The 19,615-nt window shown below is 41.7% G+C and overlaps 1 protein-coding gene across 3 annotated transcripts in view; it reads left to right on the forward strand.

Moving 5' to 3' along the window:
* Nucleotides 1-184: 184 nt before the first annotated feature.
* lamtor3 (late endosomal/lysosomal adaptor, MAPK and MTOR activator 3) overlaps nucleotides 185-19,615 on the forward strand; it is a 33,494-nt gene continuing 14,063 nt past the window's right edge. The window contains exons 1-4 of one of the 3 annotated variants that reach the window (XM_073042398.1): nucleotides 185-294; nucleotides 2,799-2,834; nucleotides 4,772-4,806; nucleotides 17,614-17,672. In XM_073042398.1, the coding sequence (XP_072898499.1) occupies nucleotides 2,826-2,834; nucleotides 4,772-4,806; nucleotides 17,614-17,672 (103 nt within the window). In that variant the 5' untranslated portion in view covers nucleotides 185-294; nucleotides 2,799-2,825. Of the gene's footprint in view, nucleotides 295-1,348; nucleotides 1,482-2,493; nucleotides 2,605-2,798; nucleotides 2,835-4,771; nucleotides 4,807-17,613; nucleotides 17,673-19,615 lie in introns of those variants that run through there. The other 2 variants (XM_073042400.1, XM_073042399.1) reach the window with 2 other exon arrangements.

Consider the following 19,615-nt stretch of genomic DNA (forward strand, 5'->3'; position numbering starts at 1 on the left):
AGTAGCACAGCCTCGATATCAGTGGCCAGTTGTTATCAGCAATGTGCAAATCTTTGGTAATAGTGTGTAGATATGGGAACACTCAACATACCAGGCAACGACGGCCAGATACTGACACCGATACGCAGACTCCGTCACGTGACGCATGGGAGCGTCCTACATCACCACGTGATATGGGAGTAATCCCGCCCTGTCACGTGACCCCTGGCCAATGCTGTGCCGAGAAGAGGCCGGGTGAGCAGTTCCGCTGTGAGAGATCGGTGGGAGGAGCCCGAGCGTTTGGATCTGCCTCAGGTAACCGGGAGGGCCGACCGGGGATAGACGGCCCGAGCGGCCGGAGCCAGGGACAACTTTCTGTCCCTGGGGTTCCATCCGAGAGTGAGCTGGGCGGGGGGTGGTAAGACAACCGGCTATTCAATAGAAACTTCCAGTAACCCCAGGCGATGATCAGCCGACTGGAGTCACGTGAGCGGCCGCTCAGCCCCGGCCTCAATGTCCGGGACCGGGACCACGACCGTCACTGCCACTCCCACCCTGTTCCGTGGGACCTGAGCCCCTTCTCTCCGCCTCCTCCCTCGGGGCTGCCTCCCCCAGCCCTACCACCCCATGAAGCAGCCTCTGAGAGGCGCTTTCCCATACACCCTCCTGCAAAAACTCAGCCCGGGACAACTCACCAGGATACCTCCCCTCCAGGATTTTCACTCATTTCTGTTTCCCCCAACTCCTATCCCACTGCACATCATCCAGTACATCTTATCCACGCCCTGTCCGCTCCCCCTTTCATCCCGGATAATCCCCTTCTCGTCAAGATCACCATTACAGAGTTTGTAGATAATTTGAATTTTGGAGCTAACTTTCCTTTCACTTTTTTCCCCAACGTAATTTGGGCCCGGGGCTGCAGAGATTCTTTTGTTAACCTAATTGTTGACCACCTATTTGATCACTTGCTTTTAGTCCTTGCGCGACACATTTTTCTGATACTAAAGTATGTGCCATGTAAATGCAAATTTTTGATATAATAATTTTAGTAGATTTTGTGATTGGTGATTCCAAACCCTCATTTATACTTTGGTTTAGCTATATTTTTTAGTATTATTACAAGGGGTTAATTTCCTCCTGAACTTGACTTTTCCTGTGCATTTTCCCAGCTTCTGAGCTTATCCAAAATGTCCTAACTTTGATAAGTCCTGTTCACGTGTTAATCCTGTGCTTACTCACCCATTTCATCTCCCTGAAATTCCCAGTATAAATACTTGATCTCCAATTGGGTTCTCCTATCTTGACCGCAGTCACTTACCCAGCCTCACAGTCTCTCAGCTTTATACATTCTTAGTTATGGCCTATTGCACTTTCACATTGTAGTTGCAGCAAAAATAGTAGAAACTAAGGGTTTCTGGAATTTCAACACCAAACTTCTGCTTTAAATCCTTCCCACTTGACCAAGCTTTACACAAGTCAGATTATTTCAGTGTCACTTGTTGGTTAATATTTTTAACAATCATTTTAAGTGTTTTGGGATGTTTACCATATTAATTCCTTTATATAAGTGTAAGTAATTGTCATAATGTATATTAAGTGTATGAAATGATATTTAATTCCTCACTTTCCTAGTATATTTATTGTGATACAGTGAGGAATATGTCCCTTTGAGCTGCGCCACCCATCAATCCCCCGATTTAATCCTAGCCTCATCGTGGGACACTTTACAATGACCAATTAACCTGCCAACTGGTAGTCTTTGGACTGTGGGAGGAAACCAAAGCACCCAGAGGAAACCCACACGCAGTTACGGGGAGAATGTCCAATCTCCTTACAGGCAGATGCAGGAATTGAACCTGGGTTGCTGGTGCTGCACTGTGCTAACCACTATGCTACTGTGTCACCATTTTGCAATACTGAAATGTTTCCAATTAATACATTTTGTGCATTATTTTTAAATTAGCAGTAGTGCACGTTCAGAGTTAGGCCAATTGGCTCACCAAGTCTGCTTTGCCTTTCTATCAGGACTAATTTATTATCCCTCTGAACCCCAATTTCCTGCATTCTCCCTGTAACCTTTGATGCCCTAATTAATCAAGAGCCAACAGTATCAAACTCCAGTTTAAATATACCCAATGACTTGGCCTCCATAGCCATCAGTGGCAATGGATTCCACAGATACAGCACAGGAGAAATTTGAAAGAAGTTGTGCTAAGATTAACCTATCCCAGCACTTCAGTAAGGTGGATGAATGAAAGGACAAGTGAACTGAGATGGGATAATCCTGGATCTTTTGCAGGAAACCTTGGCCATTGGCATAAAACCACCCTAATATGGGAGATAGCAGGAACAAGAAAGAAAATATATGACCCATTTGTGAGACTATGGCAACTTGCACTTATAATGTATGATTTTAAGGCACTTCTGTAGAAGGTGTTAGCAAATAAAATTTGACACTAAGATGGTTAGGCTTTTTCTGTATTTTTTCTAGTAGGCATTTATTCAGAACATCTAAAAGAAGTTTGGGAGGGCAGGAAAATTTCTAGAGCTTTGGGAAACAAGTTGGCTGAAATTGGAACTGAAGGAGCACATCTACAAGTGATTGAGCAGTGAGATGTTTGCAAGGTACATAGGCAACAAATCACAAGTAAACTATTCTGTTTTTCCAAACTTGCTTTCATTGCTGAACACAACATCAGAATATTGTTCCTTTGAAGTTAAGTTCTTGCACTGTTTCTGTGCTTATTGATTAGTTGATGAGTGAACATAGGTTATGTAATTCCAAGAAAGAAATATAGAAAATGCTCTTTTTGTTTCAGAATTGAGTTTACCGTGTGTGAATAAAGATGGCAGATGTAAGTAAAGTTTTATTAAATTGCTAAGAGAAAATTGCCTGAATTTATTGTCAGTTAAAATGTTTGATGATAATGCTTTGTCTCAGCACTTTGATGCAAACAAAGATTTCAGCTATTCTCTGATGTACACTTACTGCACTTTTACATGGAAGCTAAATGAAACAGTCATTGTCGCAAACAAGAGAAAATCTGCAGTTGCTGGAAGTCCAAGCAACACACACACAATACTAGAAGAATTCAGCGGGCTAGGCCACATTTATGTTAAAGAGTAAACAGTCAACTTTCCAGGCCGAGACCCTTCATCAGGACTGGAGGAAAAATGATGAAAAGTCAGAGTAAGAAGGTTGGAGGAGGTTGGGGGGGGGGGGGGGGAGAGAAATACAAGGTAGTACATGATAGGTGAAACCGGGAGAGGGGGAGGGGTGAAGTCGAGAATTTGATTGGTGAAAGAGACAAGAGCCCGGAGAAGGGGGAATCTGATAGGAGAAGACAGAAGGCCATGGAAGAAAGGGAAGGGGGAAGGGCACCAGAGGGAGATGATGGGCAGGTACGGAGATAAGGTGAGAGAGGGAAATGTGAATGGGGAATGGTGAAGGGAGGGGGGCAGTTATTGTTCCCAGTGCTGTAATCTACTTAGTCAAGTTGGACGTAGACAGAATTTGATGTTGTATTTTTTGGTGACATTTTTGAAGTACATTTGCAAGGCATACAGTTTTAATTTCTTATTCAGATCCAGAATTTGAATAATTTTACTGTTTTTATTTTATGATAATGATAGCTAGTTTCACTGTTAGGCTTAACTTTAAATTTCTTTGATGATGGATACAGTGTGCAAACAAAATATCTTTGGGATAAAATTTAATTGTTTTGTGCCATACCTGAAAGTTATTGATTTATTCCTTCTCACTCCCTTTCTGCTTATTTTGCATCCCCTCCTCAATCAGTCTTAATTTCATTCAGTTAAACATTGGGTAGATTGGACCTGATGCTTTGCTTGTTCTAGTTAACTCCATCCTTCTCAAGCTGTAGGTCTTAGCGTGGTCATACCTTTGTATACACTGTTGTTTGGAGTTTTCATGCTTGTCTTTCTAATCTTCACAATGAAGGGAATGAAACAATGTTTTTAGTTGCTGGTGTGAAACCCATAATAAAACCACAACTACACTGTGATGCCTTTTAAATATGTGGTCCATTGAAATTAGCGAATCACTTTTTGCAAGTAGAGAATGCTGAGAAATGGCTTCTGTATCATGGTGTGTAACACTTAACAGGAGATGCTCTTCCACCCATGGGTGGGTAGATAAAGTTAACTAAAGTTCTGCTGTTCCTGCCCCTCTGCACTGTTTACTCAGCTTAGTTCACCTGTTCATTGAGCACAATGTCTCCAGTTTTAAATTATGTGCAAATCCCTTCGCAGGTCAGTTCCCTTCTAAATCAAGTCACTTCCACTGTGACGACATGTGCAAAGTGAGAGAAGAATGAATGCAGCTGTCAGCCATATTCTGTGAAAAGCCAAAAGAGTCACAGCAACTGAATTGCAAACAAAAGATAGCAGAGTTTTCACATAGTTATGCTGTGTTTTTTTAAAATCTCATTTACTTACAAGGAAGAGGGTCAGAGTCACAGATTTGATCCATCATTTACCTCACCACAAATTTATCTAAAATACAAGCAATACCATTAAACTTGGAGCTCTAGGTTGTTGATGTTAATGCATAAAGAATATGCAGTCATGATTGCAAGTGTTTAAAACTGATTTTGCATAGTGTCTCCAAATAATTAACTAAGCTAACCATTTACTGTATATAAGAAATAAGGTCTTTGGTGGTTCTTCTAACACTTGAGCATTCTAAAATTTAAACTTGTTTCATTTTGAAAAATTGCTGTGTACTTGTATTATAAACAAACCAAAATAATTGTGGTTTTCTTTTCTACAGGACTTGAAGAGATACCTTTATAAACAGTTGCCTAGGTAAAAGCATAAATTTTCCTTAATCTGTAAATCTGTTTCTAAGTTACTATCATACTGATAATAATAGCAGATTGGATTTATTAAGTAGATCTTAACTGCTATTTTTGCATTAATTTTTAATTATTTTATAGAATAATTTGTTCTGTGAACTTGCTGTGAAGGAAGTAGCCGACTATTATGGATATAGATTTGTTGCTGTTCCCCATTTTTATTTAAAGTTTGTCAAGCTGCAATTTCCCCTCTGTCTCTCACTTCAGTCTGTCACCCACAATAGCCTAAATTTCATGAGCTAACTGATGATGCGCTCTTAGAGAAACTAGCTTGGATCTGTTGTCACTTTGTCTGTAATTATTCTGAACGGAAAGTCATTTTGCTATAAATATTCTAGAAAATTATACAGACATGACACACAGACTTGTTGGGTGCCTTAACATACAGGTGTTAAGTGTGACTGTGAGTTGATATCTCTTCATATTTTCTCTACTTTGTTGTTTTAAAACTGTCCTACAGGTTGTTTTACTATTTGAATTTTGTGGCTAACTTGCACGAGTTCAGTAACTTAGAGTGCAAGTTTTAATTAAAGCATTCCTATAAATGCAAAGAAGAAAGATAACTATCAGCTGTTGAAGGTGTAACTATTAACTCAGTACAATCATGGAGATTCCAGTTGGTTCCATACTTCATACCTTTTGACTGTTTCAGTAGATATTGTGGAAACAATCTAGAATGGAACTAGAAACATAGAAAACCTGCAGCACAATACAGGCTCTTCGGCCCACAAAGTTGTGCCGAACATGTCCCTACCTTAGAAATTACTAGGCTTAGCTATAGCCCTCTATTTTTCTAAGCTCCATGTACGTATCTAAAAGCCTCTTAAAAGACCCTATGGTATCCGCCTCCACCACTGCTGCCGGCAGCCCATTCCATGCACTCACCACTCTCTGAGTAAAAAACTTACCCCTGACATCTCCTCTGTACCTACTCCCCAGCACCTTAAACCTGTGTCCTCTTGTGGCAACCATTTCAGCCCTGGGAAAAAGCCTCTGACTATCCACATAATCAATGCCTCTCATCATCTTATACACCTCTATCAGGTCACCTCTCATCCTCTGTCGCTCCAAGGAGAAAAGGCCGAGTTCAGTCAACCTATTCTTATAAGGCATGCTCCCCAATCCAGGCAACATCCTTGTAAATCTCCTCTGCACCTTTACTATGACTTCCACATCCTTCCTGTAGTGAGGCGACCAGAACTGAGCACAGTACTCCAAATGAGGTCTGACCAGGGTCCTATATAGCTGCAATATTGCCTCTCGGCTCCTAAATTCAATTCCCCAATTGATGAAGGCCAATACACCATACACCTTCTTAACCACAGACTCAACCTGCGCAGCTGCTTTGAGCGTCCTATGGACTCGGAACCAAAGATTCCTCTGATCTTCCACACTGTCAAGAGTCTTACCATTAATACTATATTCTGCCATCATATTTGACCTACCAAAATGAACCACTTCACACTTATCTGGGTTGAACTCCACCTGCGACTTCTCAGCCCAGTTTTGCATCCTATCAGTGTCCCGCTGTAACCTCTGACAGCTCTCCACACTATCCACAACACCTCCAACCTTTGTGTCATCAGCAAACTTACTAATCCATCCTTCCACTTCTTCATCCAGGTCATTTATAAAAATCACGAAGAGTAAGGGTCCCAGAACAGATCCCCGAGGCACTCCACTAGTGACCGACCTCCATGCGGAATATGACCCGTCTACAACCACTCTTTGCCCTCTGTGGGCAAGCCAGTTCTGGATCCACAAAGCAATAACCCCTTGGATCCTGTGCCTCCTTACTTTCTCAATAAGCCTTGCATGGGGACCTTATCAAGTGCCTTGCTGAAATCCATATACACTACATCTACTGTGCTATCTTCATCAATGTGTTTAGTCACATCCTCAAAAAAGTCAATTAGGCTCGTGAGGCACGACCTGCCCTTTACATTATACCTCTCCAAATGTTCATAAATCCTGCCTCTCAGAATCTTCTCCATCAACTTACCAACCACTGAGGTAAAACTCACTGGTCTATAATTTCCGGGCTATCTCTACTCCCTTTCTTGAATAAAGGAACAACATCTGCAGCCCTCCAATCCTCGGGAACCTCTCCCGTCCCCATTGATGATGCAAAGATTATCGCCAGAGACTCAGCAATCTCCTCTCTCGCCTTCCACAGTAGCCTGGGGTACACCTCATCCGGGCCCAGCGACTTATCCAATTTGATGCTTTCCAAAAGCTCCAGCACATCCTCTTTCTTAATATCTACACGCTCAAGCTTTTCAGTCTGCTGCAAGTCATCACCACAATCACTAAGATCCTTTTCCATAGTGAATACTGAAGTAAAGTATTCATTACCTCTTCTGTTTCCTCCAGTTCCATACACACTTTCCCACTGTCACGTTTGATAGGTCCTATTCTTTCATGTCTTGTCCTCTTGCTCTTCACATTCTTGTAGAATGCCTTGGGGTTTTCCTTAATTCTGCTCGCCAAGGCCTTCTCATGGCCCCTTCTGGCTCTCCTAATTTCCTTCTTAAGCTCCTTCCTAGTAGCCTTATAATCTTCTAGATCTCTAACATTACCTAGCTCTCTGAACCTTTTGTATGCTTTTCTTCTTGACTAGATTTATTACAGCCTTTGTACACCACGGTTCCTGTACCCTACCATAACTTCCCTGTCTCATTGGAATGTACCTATGCAGAACTTCTCACAAATATTCCCTGAACATTTGCCACATTTCTTCCGTACTTTTCCCTGAGAACATCCATTTCCAATTTAAGCCTCCAATTTCCTGCCTGATAACCTCATAATTCCCCTTACTCCAATTAAACGCTTTTCTAACTTGTCTGTTCCTATCTCTGATCAACAGTGCCACGCCCCCACCTCTTGATTCTGAACATAAAATGGACTTTCTCGTTAACATTCATTTTTGCTCCCTTTCCTCTTGTGCTCCTATCTCCAGGGCCCTGTATTCTGCTACATACCTGTTGTTCCTGAGTAACTGCATTTTCTTTGTTGTTTTCTATCTTATTAATGATGATGAGTTATTTGGATGTTAGTTAGAAGGTTAACAGTTCCTCCTCTATTTTAGTTTTAATGAAATTTTCTAAACACTTGCATGGTAGGATGACCTTCATTTTGTACAGGCAGTTCCCGGGTTACGTACGAGTTCCATTCCTGAGTCCGTCTTTAAGTCGGATTCATATGTAAGTCGGAACAAGTACATCCGGTATTATTTAATGTCAGTTAGTCAAACATTTGTCTTAGTATATACAGTACGTAGTATATATATTACCTTTCTATGCATCTAAAACATTTAAGAAACGTATGTATTTCAATAATTAAACCACTGCGTTGCTTAGTAATAATTGTAGCTTTCATCGGGGCAGGGCTTTCACATGCTCCATTATTCTCACTTTATCCTTTAAAATTGTTCTGATTGTTGACCGACTATAGCCTAAGGACCACCGCACTGAATTCCCCGGGTCCGAAAGTCCAATACACTGAGACAGGTTAAATGGAACAAGTGGGTGCTGTGCTGGGTTTGGGTATTTGATCCTCCATAATATTCCGTGTGGGAATTTAAACTGGAGGTGGCGGTGTTTTGTTGCGAGCTCGACATCAACCTGGCACGGGAGCGGTCTGTCACTAAATCGAACTCTGGAACCTCTGTTCTCCAGCCCGGCGCTGATCTCACTGCGCCACCAGCCAACCGGAACGGGGGGAGGGGGGGGCGGGGTCAGGGTGAATCTTGCTAAGAGAAATTTCAGCCAAATACAAAGTTAAACACTCAACACAGTGTCAACGGCAACGACTTAAAATGGCGGACGGCGTCGCGATCTGACTTAAAATGGCAGACGACTGAGGAAAGTTAGATTTAGAACATCTATGAGAGGTGATTTGTAGATAGTTTTCTTCCATTCACTGTGGGAGCATCAGTGTTGGGTATATGTAGATCAAATGACCATTATTCATTTTAATTACATAGTATTGACAGATTGTTCAACGGTAGGGGCATCAAATCCAATTTTACTCTCGTCTATAATTCATCCTTGAATAATTCGCTTTGAAGTCTTTTGTACTGTGATCCAAAGGATTATAGAGGACCACCATTTCCTAACAGGAGAAGTGTTAAAATGTTGATATCCACGGGTCAGGTGCCAGAATATTGAAGGATAGCTCATGTAGTTCTGTTGTTTAAAAAAAGGCTCAAAAAGTAAGCCGGGAAATTATAGGCCGGTAAGTTTGACATCAGTAGTAGGTAAATTATTGGAAGGAATACTAAGAGATATGATCTACAAGTATTTGGATAGACAGAGACTTATTAGAAACAGTCAGCATGGCTTTGTGCGTGGTAGGTCATGTTTAACCAATCTATTAGAGTTCTTTGAGGAAGTTACCAGGAAAGTGGATGAAGGGACGGCAGTGGATATTGTATAGATGGACTCCAGTAAGGCCTTTGACAGGGTCCCGCATGGGAGGTTAGTTAGGAAGATTCAGTCGCTAGGTATACATGGAGAGTTAGTAAATTGGATTAGACATTGGCTCAATGGAAGAAGCCAGAGAGTGGTTGTGGAGGATTGCTACTCTGAGTGGAGGCCTGTGACTAGTGGTGTGCCACAGGGATCAGTGCTGGGTCCTTTGTTATTTGTCATCTATATCAATGATCTGGATGGTAATGTGGCAAATTGGATCAGCAAATTTGCTGACAATACAAAGATTGGAGGTGTAGTGGACAGTGAGGAAAGTTTTCAAAGCTTGCAGAGGGATTTGGACCAGTTGGAGGAATGGGCAGAAAAATGGCAGATGGAGTTTAATGCAGACAAGTGTGAGTAATTGCACTTCAGAAGGTCAAATCAAGGTAGAACATACAAGGTAAATGGTAGGACACTGAGGAGTGCAGCAGAACAGAGGGATCTGGGAGGACAGATACATAATTCCTTAAAAGTGGTGTCACAAGTAGATAGGGTTGTAAAGAGAGCTTTTGGTACATTGGCCCTTATAAATGAAAGTATTGAGTATGAGAGTTGGAATGTAATGGTGAGGTTGTACAAGACATTGGTGAGACTGAATTTGGAGTATTATGTGCAGTTTTGGTCACCTAATTACAGGAAGGATATTAATAAGGTTGAAAGAGTGCAGAGAAGTTTTACAAGGATGTTGCCGGGACTTGAGAAACTGAGTTATAGAGAAAGGTTGAATAGGTTAGGACTTTATTCCCTGGAGCGTAAGAGAATGAGGGGTGATTTGATAAAGGTGTATAAAATTATGAAGGGTATAGATAGAGTGAATGTAAGCATGCTTTTTCCATTGAGGCCAGGGGAGAAAAAAACTAGAGGTCATGGGTTAAGGGTGAAGGGGGAAAAGTTTAAAGGGAACATTAGCGGGGGCTTCTTCAGGCAGAGTGGTGGGAGTGTGGAATGAGCTACCAGATGAAGTGGTGAATGCAGGCTCACTTTTGACATTTAAGAAAAACTTGGACAGGTATGAGAGAGGTTTGGAGGGATATGGCCCAGGTGTAGGTCAGTGGGACTAGGCAGAAAAATGGTTCGGCACAGCCAAGAGGGGCCAAAAGGCCTGTTTCTGTGCTGTAATGTTCTGTGGTTCTAAGTGCTAGGGCTACAAATGGCAATTATTTGATCGTGGGTTAGTCATGAAGAAACGTAGTCTAGAAGAATGTAACTGGATCTTTAACAGCAAAAGGCAACCACGTTTTAATACTGCCATGCTTCTCGATCATTCTGTCATTTCTCAGCATGCCCTGAACTCTGTCCAGTCACTTTCTTACACGTGACATGTGATACCACCACATCTTCCTTTCCTTAAAAAGAAAAACAATTAGCAACATTAGTCAAAACAAATGCATAATTTAGTATGGCTCTATCATTCTCTCTGAGGGTTTACAAACTCAAGTAGACCTTCTAAGTGGTTCACACAGTTCTTGTGTTTCATTGTTGTTTTCATGTTTCATCTGGTCTGCATCAATTAACGGAAACTCTGAAGTTGGCTGTTTCTTGAGGTCTTTGTGAAGAAATCGCAATTTATTCATTAACTATAATCTCTTTTTTTTATGCTGAGACTTCATTTCAATACAACTTCCCTATTCCTTCTCTTGTGCTTTCACTTCTTCAATTGGATCCTGATTCTTGTCACTCTTTTGGCTTCAGATCCGTATTGTACTGTACCGGCAAGTTTGGTTTTGGTGGCAATGCTTTGTCAGATGCTGGTAACAAAGTGATGGGTCTGGGAGCTTTTTTTATGACTTCTTTCACTTTTGCTGCATTGGAATCAAATTCTGTTCTCTCTTGCTCTTTCATCAAGCCACTGTATTCTGACTCTGTGTCACTGTCCAGGACTAAGACTCTTTTCACCAAATTCAGTCTCTCACAGGCAGATAAACCTAGTATTGACTGTACATTTTTTGGCACTACCACAAATGAAAGCGTGTGCACAATATTTTTGTGTAATACTTTTGCCACACACGTTCCTTTAACTGGAATGTCTGCACCTGAATACCCAGTCACTTTTATATTTATCTGATGTAACTTTGGTCTTGGCTTTAATGCATTAAACTCAGATTCTGCAAGAACATTAACTTGTGCTCCAGTATCCAGTTTAAACAGAATATTATTTTGGTTCACTTGCAATGGAATATTTTCACAAAGCACGTCGATATAAATCTCCTCATGTTCATTTTCAAGCACTGCATTTACGTATTTTATTTCCTTTCTACTTCTGCAACAAGTGATTACTGCAGGGATTGTACATTTTTTCCATACACTGGACACTTTTTAGGTCGGTGCTCCCACCCACAGCGATCACAAAGATTTTCCTTTCAGATGTCATCTTGTTCTCTGTCGGTTTCATTGTCACTTCATTATTTTCTCTAATATGTTTGCGGTTATCCATAGAGTGTATGCTGCAGTTTTCAATAAAAAGCTCTTTAGCCTGCAACTTTATGGTTTCCAAAGTTTTGCAGAGAATCAAAGCTTTTTCCCAGATCTGCGTCTGTTTCTCTTAAGAGTCTTTCTCTCAGAGCGTTATCCAGAATGCCGCAAACATTTCTGTCTTTAATGAGAGAGTCTGTCAGCTCTGCAACTCACAAGTTTTACTGCAGTTTCTCCATTCTGTAACAAATCAATCAATCGTTTGTCCAGCTTTCTGCTTGCATGTAAAGAATTTATATCTTTCCTATGTCACATTGCGCTTTGGTATACAAAATGTGTCAAATTTGTCCATTATTGCTTTTAGATTAAATTATCTCCATTCTCAAAAGTAAAATGGTCATATACCTCAATTGACACACACAAAATGCTGGTGGAACACAGCAGGCCAGGCAGCATCTATAAGGAGAAGCACTGTCGACGTTTCGGGCCAAGACCCTTCATCAGGACTCCGTATATACCTCAATTGCGTCGTCCGCTATTATGTGGAGTAGAATCGCTGCTTTTGTTTTTTCTGATTTATTTTCAGCTCCGGTCACCGATAAATAGATTTCAAATCGCTGTTTAAATCTTCTCCAGTTTTCAGCAACATTTCCAATCAGCTGAAGCATCGATGGAGGCTGCAGAACTTCCGTTTTTAAAGCTGTTAGCAAACAACGAAAAAGTTCGCTCTTTTTTTTGATTATCTTCTCTTCCCGTGTTTAGCGAGCGTATTACTCTTCCAGACTGACTTCTGACACCATGTTGTGTTCTTTAAATGTACTGTGAGTTACTCGTAAAGAAACATTTTCTGGAAGAACATAACTAGAACTTTTATTTAACAGCAACTACGTTTTAACACTGCCATGCTTCTCGATCATTCTGTCATTTCTGCGCATGCTCTGAACCCTGTCCAGTCACCTTCTTACAAGTGACACATGCTATCACCACACTGTTGATAAATACTTTGCTTCTCTGAAAGAGCCTAATGAGCCTATCACCCTCCCAGCCTACAGATCCAACGTATAATCCTCCGTGACTTGCGCCACCTCCTACGTGATCCCACCACCAACCACATCTTCCCCTCCCCCCACTCTCGGGTTTCCGCAGGGATCGCTCCCTACGAGACTCCCTTGTCCATTCATCCCCCCCATCCCTCCCCATGGACCTCCCTCCGGGCACTCATCCCTGCAAACGGAAGAAGTGCTACACCTGCCCCCACACTTCTTCCCTCACCACCATCCCAGGCCCCAGACAGTCCTTTCAGGTGAGGCATCACTTCACCTGCGAGTCAACTGGGGTGATATACTGTATCCGGTGCTCCCGATGTGGCCATTTATACATTGGGGAGACCCGCCGCAGACTGGGAGACCGTTTCGCCGAACACCGGTGCTCGGTCCTCCAGCAGTGGCGGGATCTCCCTGTGGCCACACACTTCAATTCCACAGACCACTCCCACTCCGACATGTCTGTCCATGGCCTCCTCTACTGTCAAGATGAGGCCACACGCAGGTCGATGGAGCAATACCTTATCTCCCGTCTAGGTAGCCTCCTTCCTGCCGGCATGAACATCCAACTCACTGACCTCCGTTGATACCCCTGCCCCCCACCCTTACCCCCATCCCTATCTATTATTTTAGTCTGGTTCTCTTTCTCTCTCTTTTCCCCCCTCACTATAATCTCTCCCCCCAGCCCTACCTTTCTTTCTCTTTTATTTCCCATAATTCTCCACCTTCCCCCTAGCCCATTTCCCTCCAGCCTGTCACTTCCCAGCTCTCTACTTTATCCCTCCCCCCACTTCTTATCCCCCCTCGACCATCCCATGTTACTTCACTCCTGATGAAGGGTTTCGGCCAGAAACGTCGTTATTACCTCCTCCCATAGATGCTGTCTGGCCTGCTGAGTTCTGCCAGCATTTTGTGTTTTTTATTTATTTCCAGCATCTGCAGATTCACTCGTGTTGCTAATGAGGCAATTTTGTTTTTTTAAGTTTAAATTGACCACTACCTCTTGTAAGTTTATCAGTTTGGTAATATGCAAAACTAGAGTGACCAATAGCAAGTGTCAGGCCAGGTCATGGTCAACTATCTGGTCTCACATAAACTAACATAGCCTATTCCACAGTCAGCAGCTGGCATCTGAAGTGGTGGCATCACCTGGGCTAGTCAGGAATAGGAACACAAGTGGACAGATTGAAAAGGAGATCCATCAAAGGACTTTGAGTTCCTAGTGAGCCAATGCTGTCCATAGCTAAAGAGAGAATAGATTGAGCAACACACACAAATTACTGGAGGAACTTAGCCAACCAGGAGGTACATTTGATGTTTTAGCCCGAAATGTCAACTTTACATTTTTTCCATGGATGCTGTCTGGCCTGCTGAGTTCCTCCAGCATTTTGTGTGTGTTGCTCGGATTTCGAGCATCTGCAGATTTTCTCTTGTTTATGAGAGAATAGATTGCAGCAGTTTATTCTAAGAATAATCTGTGGTGGAAAGTTCTGTATCTAACCTCACACCAAGCTAGCTGATGTTAGAACCAACATAACGGGACAGGATGGAGGGCAGTTATAGCAAGGTCTAGGGGACCCACAACTATAGTAGTCTTAGGACAAGCAATGTGACCGCAATTCCATAATGGGCAACAGGAACAGTTCTTTAAACCAGCTTTGGGTGCAGTAGCTTGTGAGAAAGGAGATATCCAGGTAACTGTACTACAAAGTTAATTAAATTCATGAACACAAGAACCCCCAAATACGGCACATATATTGTGACCACAAAAATGTCAAGGTTTCTAAATACAGCTAAACTAAATTGCTGTACAGTTTCTGTAACTGCCAGTATAGTAGAGTCATGCATTAATACTGCATGGAAACAGATCCTTTGGCCCAGTTCAGCCGTGCTGACCCTGGTGCCCATCATTTCAGAATCGGGTTGATTATCACTGATGTGTCAGAAAATTTGTTGTTTTATGGCAATGGTATAGTGTGAAACATAAAAATTACTGTAAGTTACAAAATAAATAGTTTAAAAGAAGAAATTAGATATTAGGTTCATGGATGTTCTAAAATCTGATGACAGAGGAGAAGAAGCTGTTTTTGAACCATTGAGTGTGGGTCTTCAGGCTCTTGTGCCTCCTCCCCGTTTATTGTGAAGGCATGTCTCAGGTGGTAAGTTCTTTAGTGATTGATGATGCCTTTTTGAGCTACTATCTCTCGAAGATGTCCTCGATGCTGGACATCTAGGATTGGTTTGTGCCCAATAAAGAACTGGCTGGGTCTACAATCCTATATAGCCTGTTGGGATCCTGTGCTTCTATAACAGGCTGTGATGCAACCAGTAAGAAGGCTCCGAACCATGCATCTGTTTGCAAGTCTTTAGCGACATTTATCTGCTCTTGGTTCTGATCCCTTTGAACCCCTCTTACATACTGTACATATCCAGAAGTCTTTTAAATATTGCGATTGTACTGACCTCAACTACTTTCTCTGGTAAATCACAGCACCCTCTCTGTGAAGAAACCCTCAGGTCCCTTTTGAGTCTTTCATCTCTCACCTTAGACATATGCCCTCCCCTTGGCAAAAGACTATGCGTCTGTACCCCTTACAATTTTATACACCTCTATAGGGTTACCCTCAAAATCTGTATGTTCCAAGTGTGCCCAGCCTCTCCCTATAAGTCAGGCTTTCAGATCCTGGCGGGATCCTTGTGAGAACAAAAAAAACCTGTTAGAATTTTACTTATGAGCTACAATTTTGTTTTATAGAGTCACAGAATTGTACAGCTCAGAATTGGACACTTGGGGCTCACTTCATCCATGCTGATTATGATGGTTGTCTGCACTAATCCAGTTTGCCCTCCTTTGGTCCATATCCTTCTGCACTGATTCTATTCAAGTATTTGTTCGGATGCTTTTTATTTTTTCAAATCAAATCAAGTTTAATTGTCATTCAAACCATACATAGATACAACCAAATGAGACAGCGTTCCTCTGCAGCCAAGGTGCAAAAACATACACGCGCATTCAAAATAATGAGAAAGGAAAAAAAAGAACATAGTCACGTAAAAAAAAAACAAATTTTTGTCCATGTCCCCAAGCGACAAGTTCTGCAAATTGATGATCCCCTGAAGTCCTGCCTGTTGTTCCACCAGTCCAACACTGGAGGGCAGCACCGACAGGAGAGGCCGAGCCCAGATGCCAAGCTACAATGCAAGCTTGAGGATTGAGGCCTAATCCTAGCTACAACCAAGGCGACACTTCTGCATAGCTGACTGTCTCTCTCCACTAAACAAGGGAAGCAGGCCTGTGGCAATTAATGTCCAACAGGGTCTTGCAGTCGCAAAACAAATGTCCAAGACAGTCACTCGTTGTTTCATTGCACACCACCTTCATGCCAACTCGAAGGCACCAACTCTGATGCCCGAGTAGCTGCAGCAGCATGGGCTGCACCCAGGTCAGCACTTCCGAACCAATCCAGCTTCTGTGGCCCGATGGCCCGGCTTGAATCCCAGGTCTGATGGCCCAATTCAACCTCCCTGCCTTTGCCATCTCCTCTGGCAGTTCATTCCAGTATTCACTACCCTTTGTGTGTGTGTGTGGGCTGGGGGGGGTGGGGGGGAGACCCTTTAAAATTCTCCTATCTTACCTTACCCAAAGCTCCAATCTGCTAATTAAATTTGCTGACAACACTACACTGATTGGCCTAATCTCAATAATGAGGCAGCCTACAGAGAAGAAGTCATCACCCTGATACAGTGGTGTCAAGAAAACAACCTCTCCCTCAATGTTGCAAAAACAAAGGAGCTGATTGTGTACTACAGGAGGAATGGAGACAGGCTAACCCCTATTGACATCAATGGACCTGGGGTTGAACAGCTTTAGGTTCTTCGGCATGCACATCACCGAGGATCTCAGGTGGTTTGTGCATACTGGCTGTGCAGTGACAGCATCTCTTTCACCTCAAATGGTTGAAGAAGTTTGGTATGGGCCCTCAAATCCTAAAAACTTCCTACAGGGGTACAATTGAGAGCGTCCTGACTGTCTGCATTACTGAATTTTATGGGAACTGTACTTCCCTCAATCCCAGGACTCTGCAGTGAGTGGTGCGGACAGCCCAGCGCATCTGTAGATGTGAACTTCCCACTATTCAGGACTTTTACAAAGACAGGTGTGTAAAAAGGGCGTGAACGATCTTTGGGGACCTGAGTCACCCCAACCGTAAACTGTTCCAGCTGCTACCATCTGGGAAATGGTACCGCAACATAAAAGCCAGGGCTAACAGGCTTCGGGACAGCTTCTTCAACCAGGTCATCGGACTGATTAATTCATGCTGACACAACTGTATTTCTGCGTAATATTGACTGTCCTGTTGTACATACTATTTATTATGAATTACTTTATATTGCACATTGAACATTTAGACAGAGATGTACTTAAAGATTTTTACTCCTCGTGTACATAAAGGATGTAAGGAATAAAGTCAATTCAATTCATTTCAACCTGTACCCTATTGCTGTGGACTCCCTTGCCTGGGAAAATGACTATCAGTGCTCCTCAGAATTTTATAATCCTCTATGATAATCGTCCCTCAGCCCCTTGCCTTCCAGTGAGAATAAACCCAGCCTGTCCAATCTCTCCTTCCATTCTAGACAACATCCTGGTTCAATTTGGAATTTTCTGTTGTGAATGGTGTATGAACAAAAATATAAATATTTGTACGGAACAGAAAATGTTAGTTTTCATTAGTTTTGATGAATAAAATTCCATTGTGCTTTAGTTTTATGAATTTCATTGTTTTGAATTTTGTGGCTTATGTCTGAATTATTTTGATTATTTTGCAGTGTTGAGGGACTTCATGCTATTGTGGTGTCTGACAGGGATGGAGTTCCTGTGATTAAAGGTAATAAATATCTTCTGATTAAATCTGCATTTTTGTTATAATCTTCTGATAGTACAGAAATTAAAAATGATATATTCTCAGCAGTCTGGATGCACTACTGATCACAATCATGCAATTAGTATTACCACTGCTGCTTCAGACCCAACAATTTGGGTTAGATTCCAATCTCCAGAGCTGGCTGTATTGAACTTGCACACAAGTTCCTCCAGGTTTTCCAGTTTCCCCACCACATCTATGAACGTGTGTAAGGATAGGTTAATTGGCCACTAAATTCCTCCCCAGTGTAATAGTTGAATGGAGGAATCTAAGGGAAGCTGTTGGGAATGTGGGGAGAATAAAATGAGATCACTGAAGAATTGGTGTAAATGGGCACCTGATGCTGGTTCATATCACAGCGAGCTGACGGGCATGATTCTTTCCTGTATGACTTTGACTTTATAAATAAAAACTGCAAGGTAAAGTTCAGGGTGGTGGAGTGGAGATATGTCTCTACCAAAGGAGGTGTAAGGTCACCTTTGGACAGGGTATAGACCTGCTTAGCCCCGTCCCCCCACATCACCCACGTCAATCAACATGCCACATAATGATGTTGAATGCAAGTTTCAAATTGGGTTTTACAGATTGCCTCAGTCTCGTCCCAATTACAATATGTGGAATTAATTAGAATGTTGAAGAAAGATCTTTCTATCCAAATTATTAAAAGTCAACTTTATTATAGGGTAAAGGGCAGTAATATAAAACAAATTGTATTTTTCTATTTTGTTTAATTACTTTTGATATTTTTAATGTAGAATTCTAGTATGCTGTAACCAGCATATGAAGATGTAGTTGTTGGCTAAGGGAGAAATAGTGACCAGGACAGAGAAACTTTCTGGCCCTTCTATGATAATTAGTTGGACGTTTTGTATCTGAGATTATGTGAAACATCTATCTACAATGAGAGAAGGAAACAAGATTCTGGTGGATGGAGAAACAGAAAGTGTTGCTTATTTTTTTAAAAACAAGTGAATACTCCTGATCCAGCACTTGTTTAATTACGGTTCAGCATCTTTTAAAAGCAAGTGATTGATCTTTGTAAGAAATCAGTTTAATAGAAATTCTGGCATGCTGTCTTAAATGGTAAAAGCACTTGGCAAAGTGATTTGCTGATTTGATTTAAAAGAAATGTTCTGATTTCACAAATTAAGATACATTATTTTAACGCTCCACAATGGGACCTGACAGATGAGAAAGTTTTTGCAAGGAAGTGGAGTGACTGCTGATATCAGCTTGGCCATTCTGTCAGCCCTTTTGAGGTTACGCTGAAAGAATAATTCAAGTTCTTGTTTCCAGAACTTCTGAAGTTTCTTGCAATTTTCCCAGCACCCTGCCAGAAGGATCCTTTCTCTTGTTGCAGGAGACAGCAAGTGTTTGCTGCATTAGTGGTACCAAATTCAGAAATCTAAACATCTATTTTGATGGAGTGTATGAAGTGATACGATTATATAGCATCCTGTATGCCTGCACCAGCCTAAAGCCAATGCAGGACTGCACCCTTATTTAAATGAAGGGAAACAGTTGTGATGGAATTAGATCATTTACATTTTATTGAAATAAGTTTGTTAATAATTTTCAATTATTATTTTGTAAGTTACTTACATTTTTATCTTTTTGTAATAGTCTTTTAAATTTCTTGCTGCATTTTGTTCCAAACTTTGAATTGCACTGTAGTGCTGCAGGTAATGCAACTTTCTCAGAGGTTCCCTGGCCCGGATTTTGATCTCTGCTGTTCCTGTGGAGTTTGCATTTTCTCCCCGTGACTGTCAAAGTCAAGTTTATTGAGCACATACATATATGTACAGGTGCCATTAAAACCTACTTGCAGCAGCACCACAACATAACACACATCATATAAACATCATTCACAACAAAAACATAAATTAAGCATAAATTTCACACAATTT

This window comes from Hemitrygon akajei, chromosome 4 (assembly GCF_048418815.1).
Source record: "Hemitrygon akajei chromosome 4, sHemAka1.3, whole genome shotgun sequence".
NCBI lineage: Eukaryota > Metazoa > Chordata > Chondrichthyes > Myliobatiformes > Dasyatidae > Hemitrygon > Hemitrygon akajei.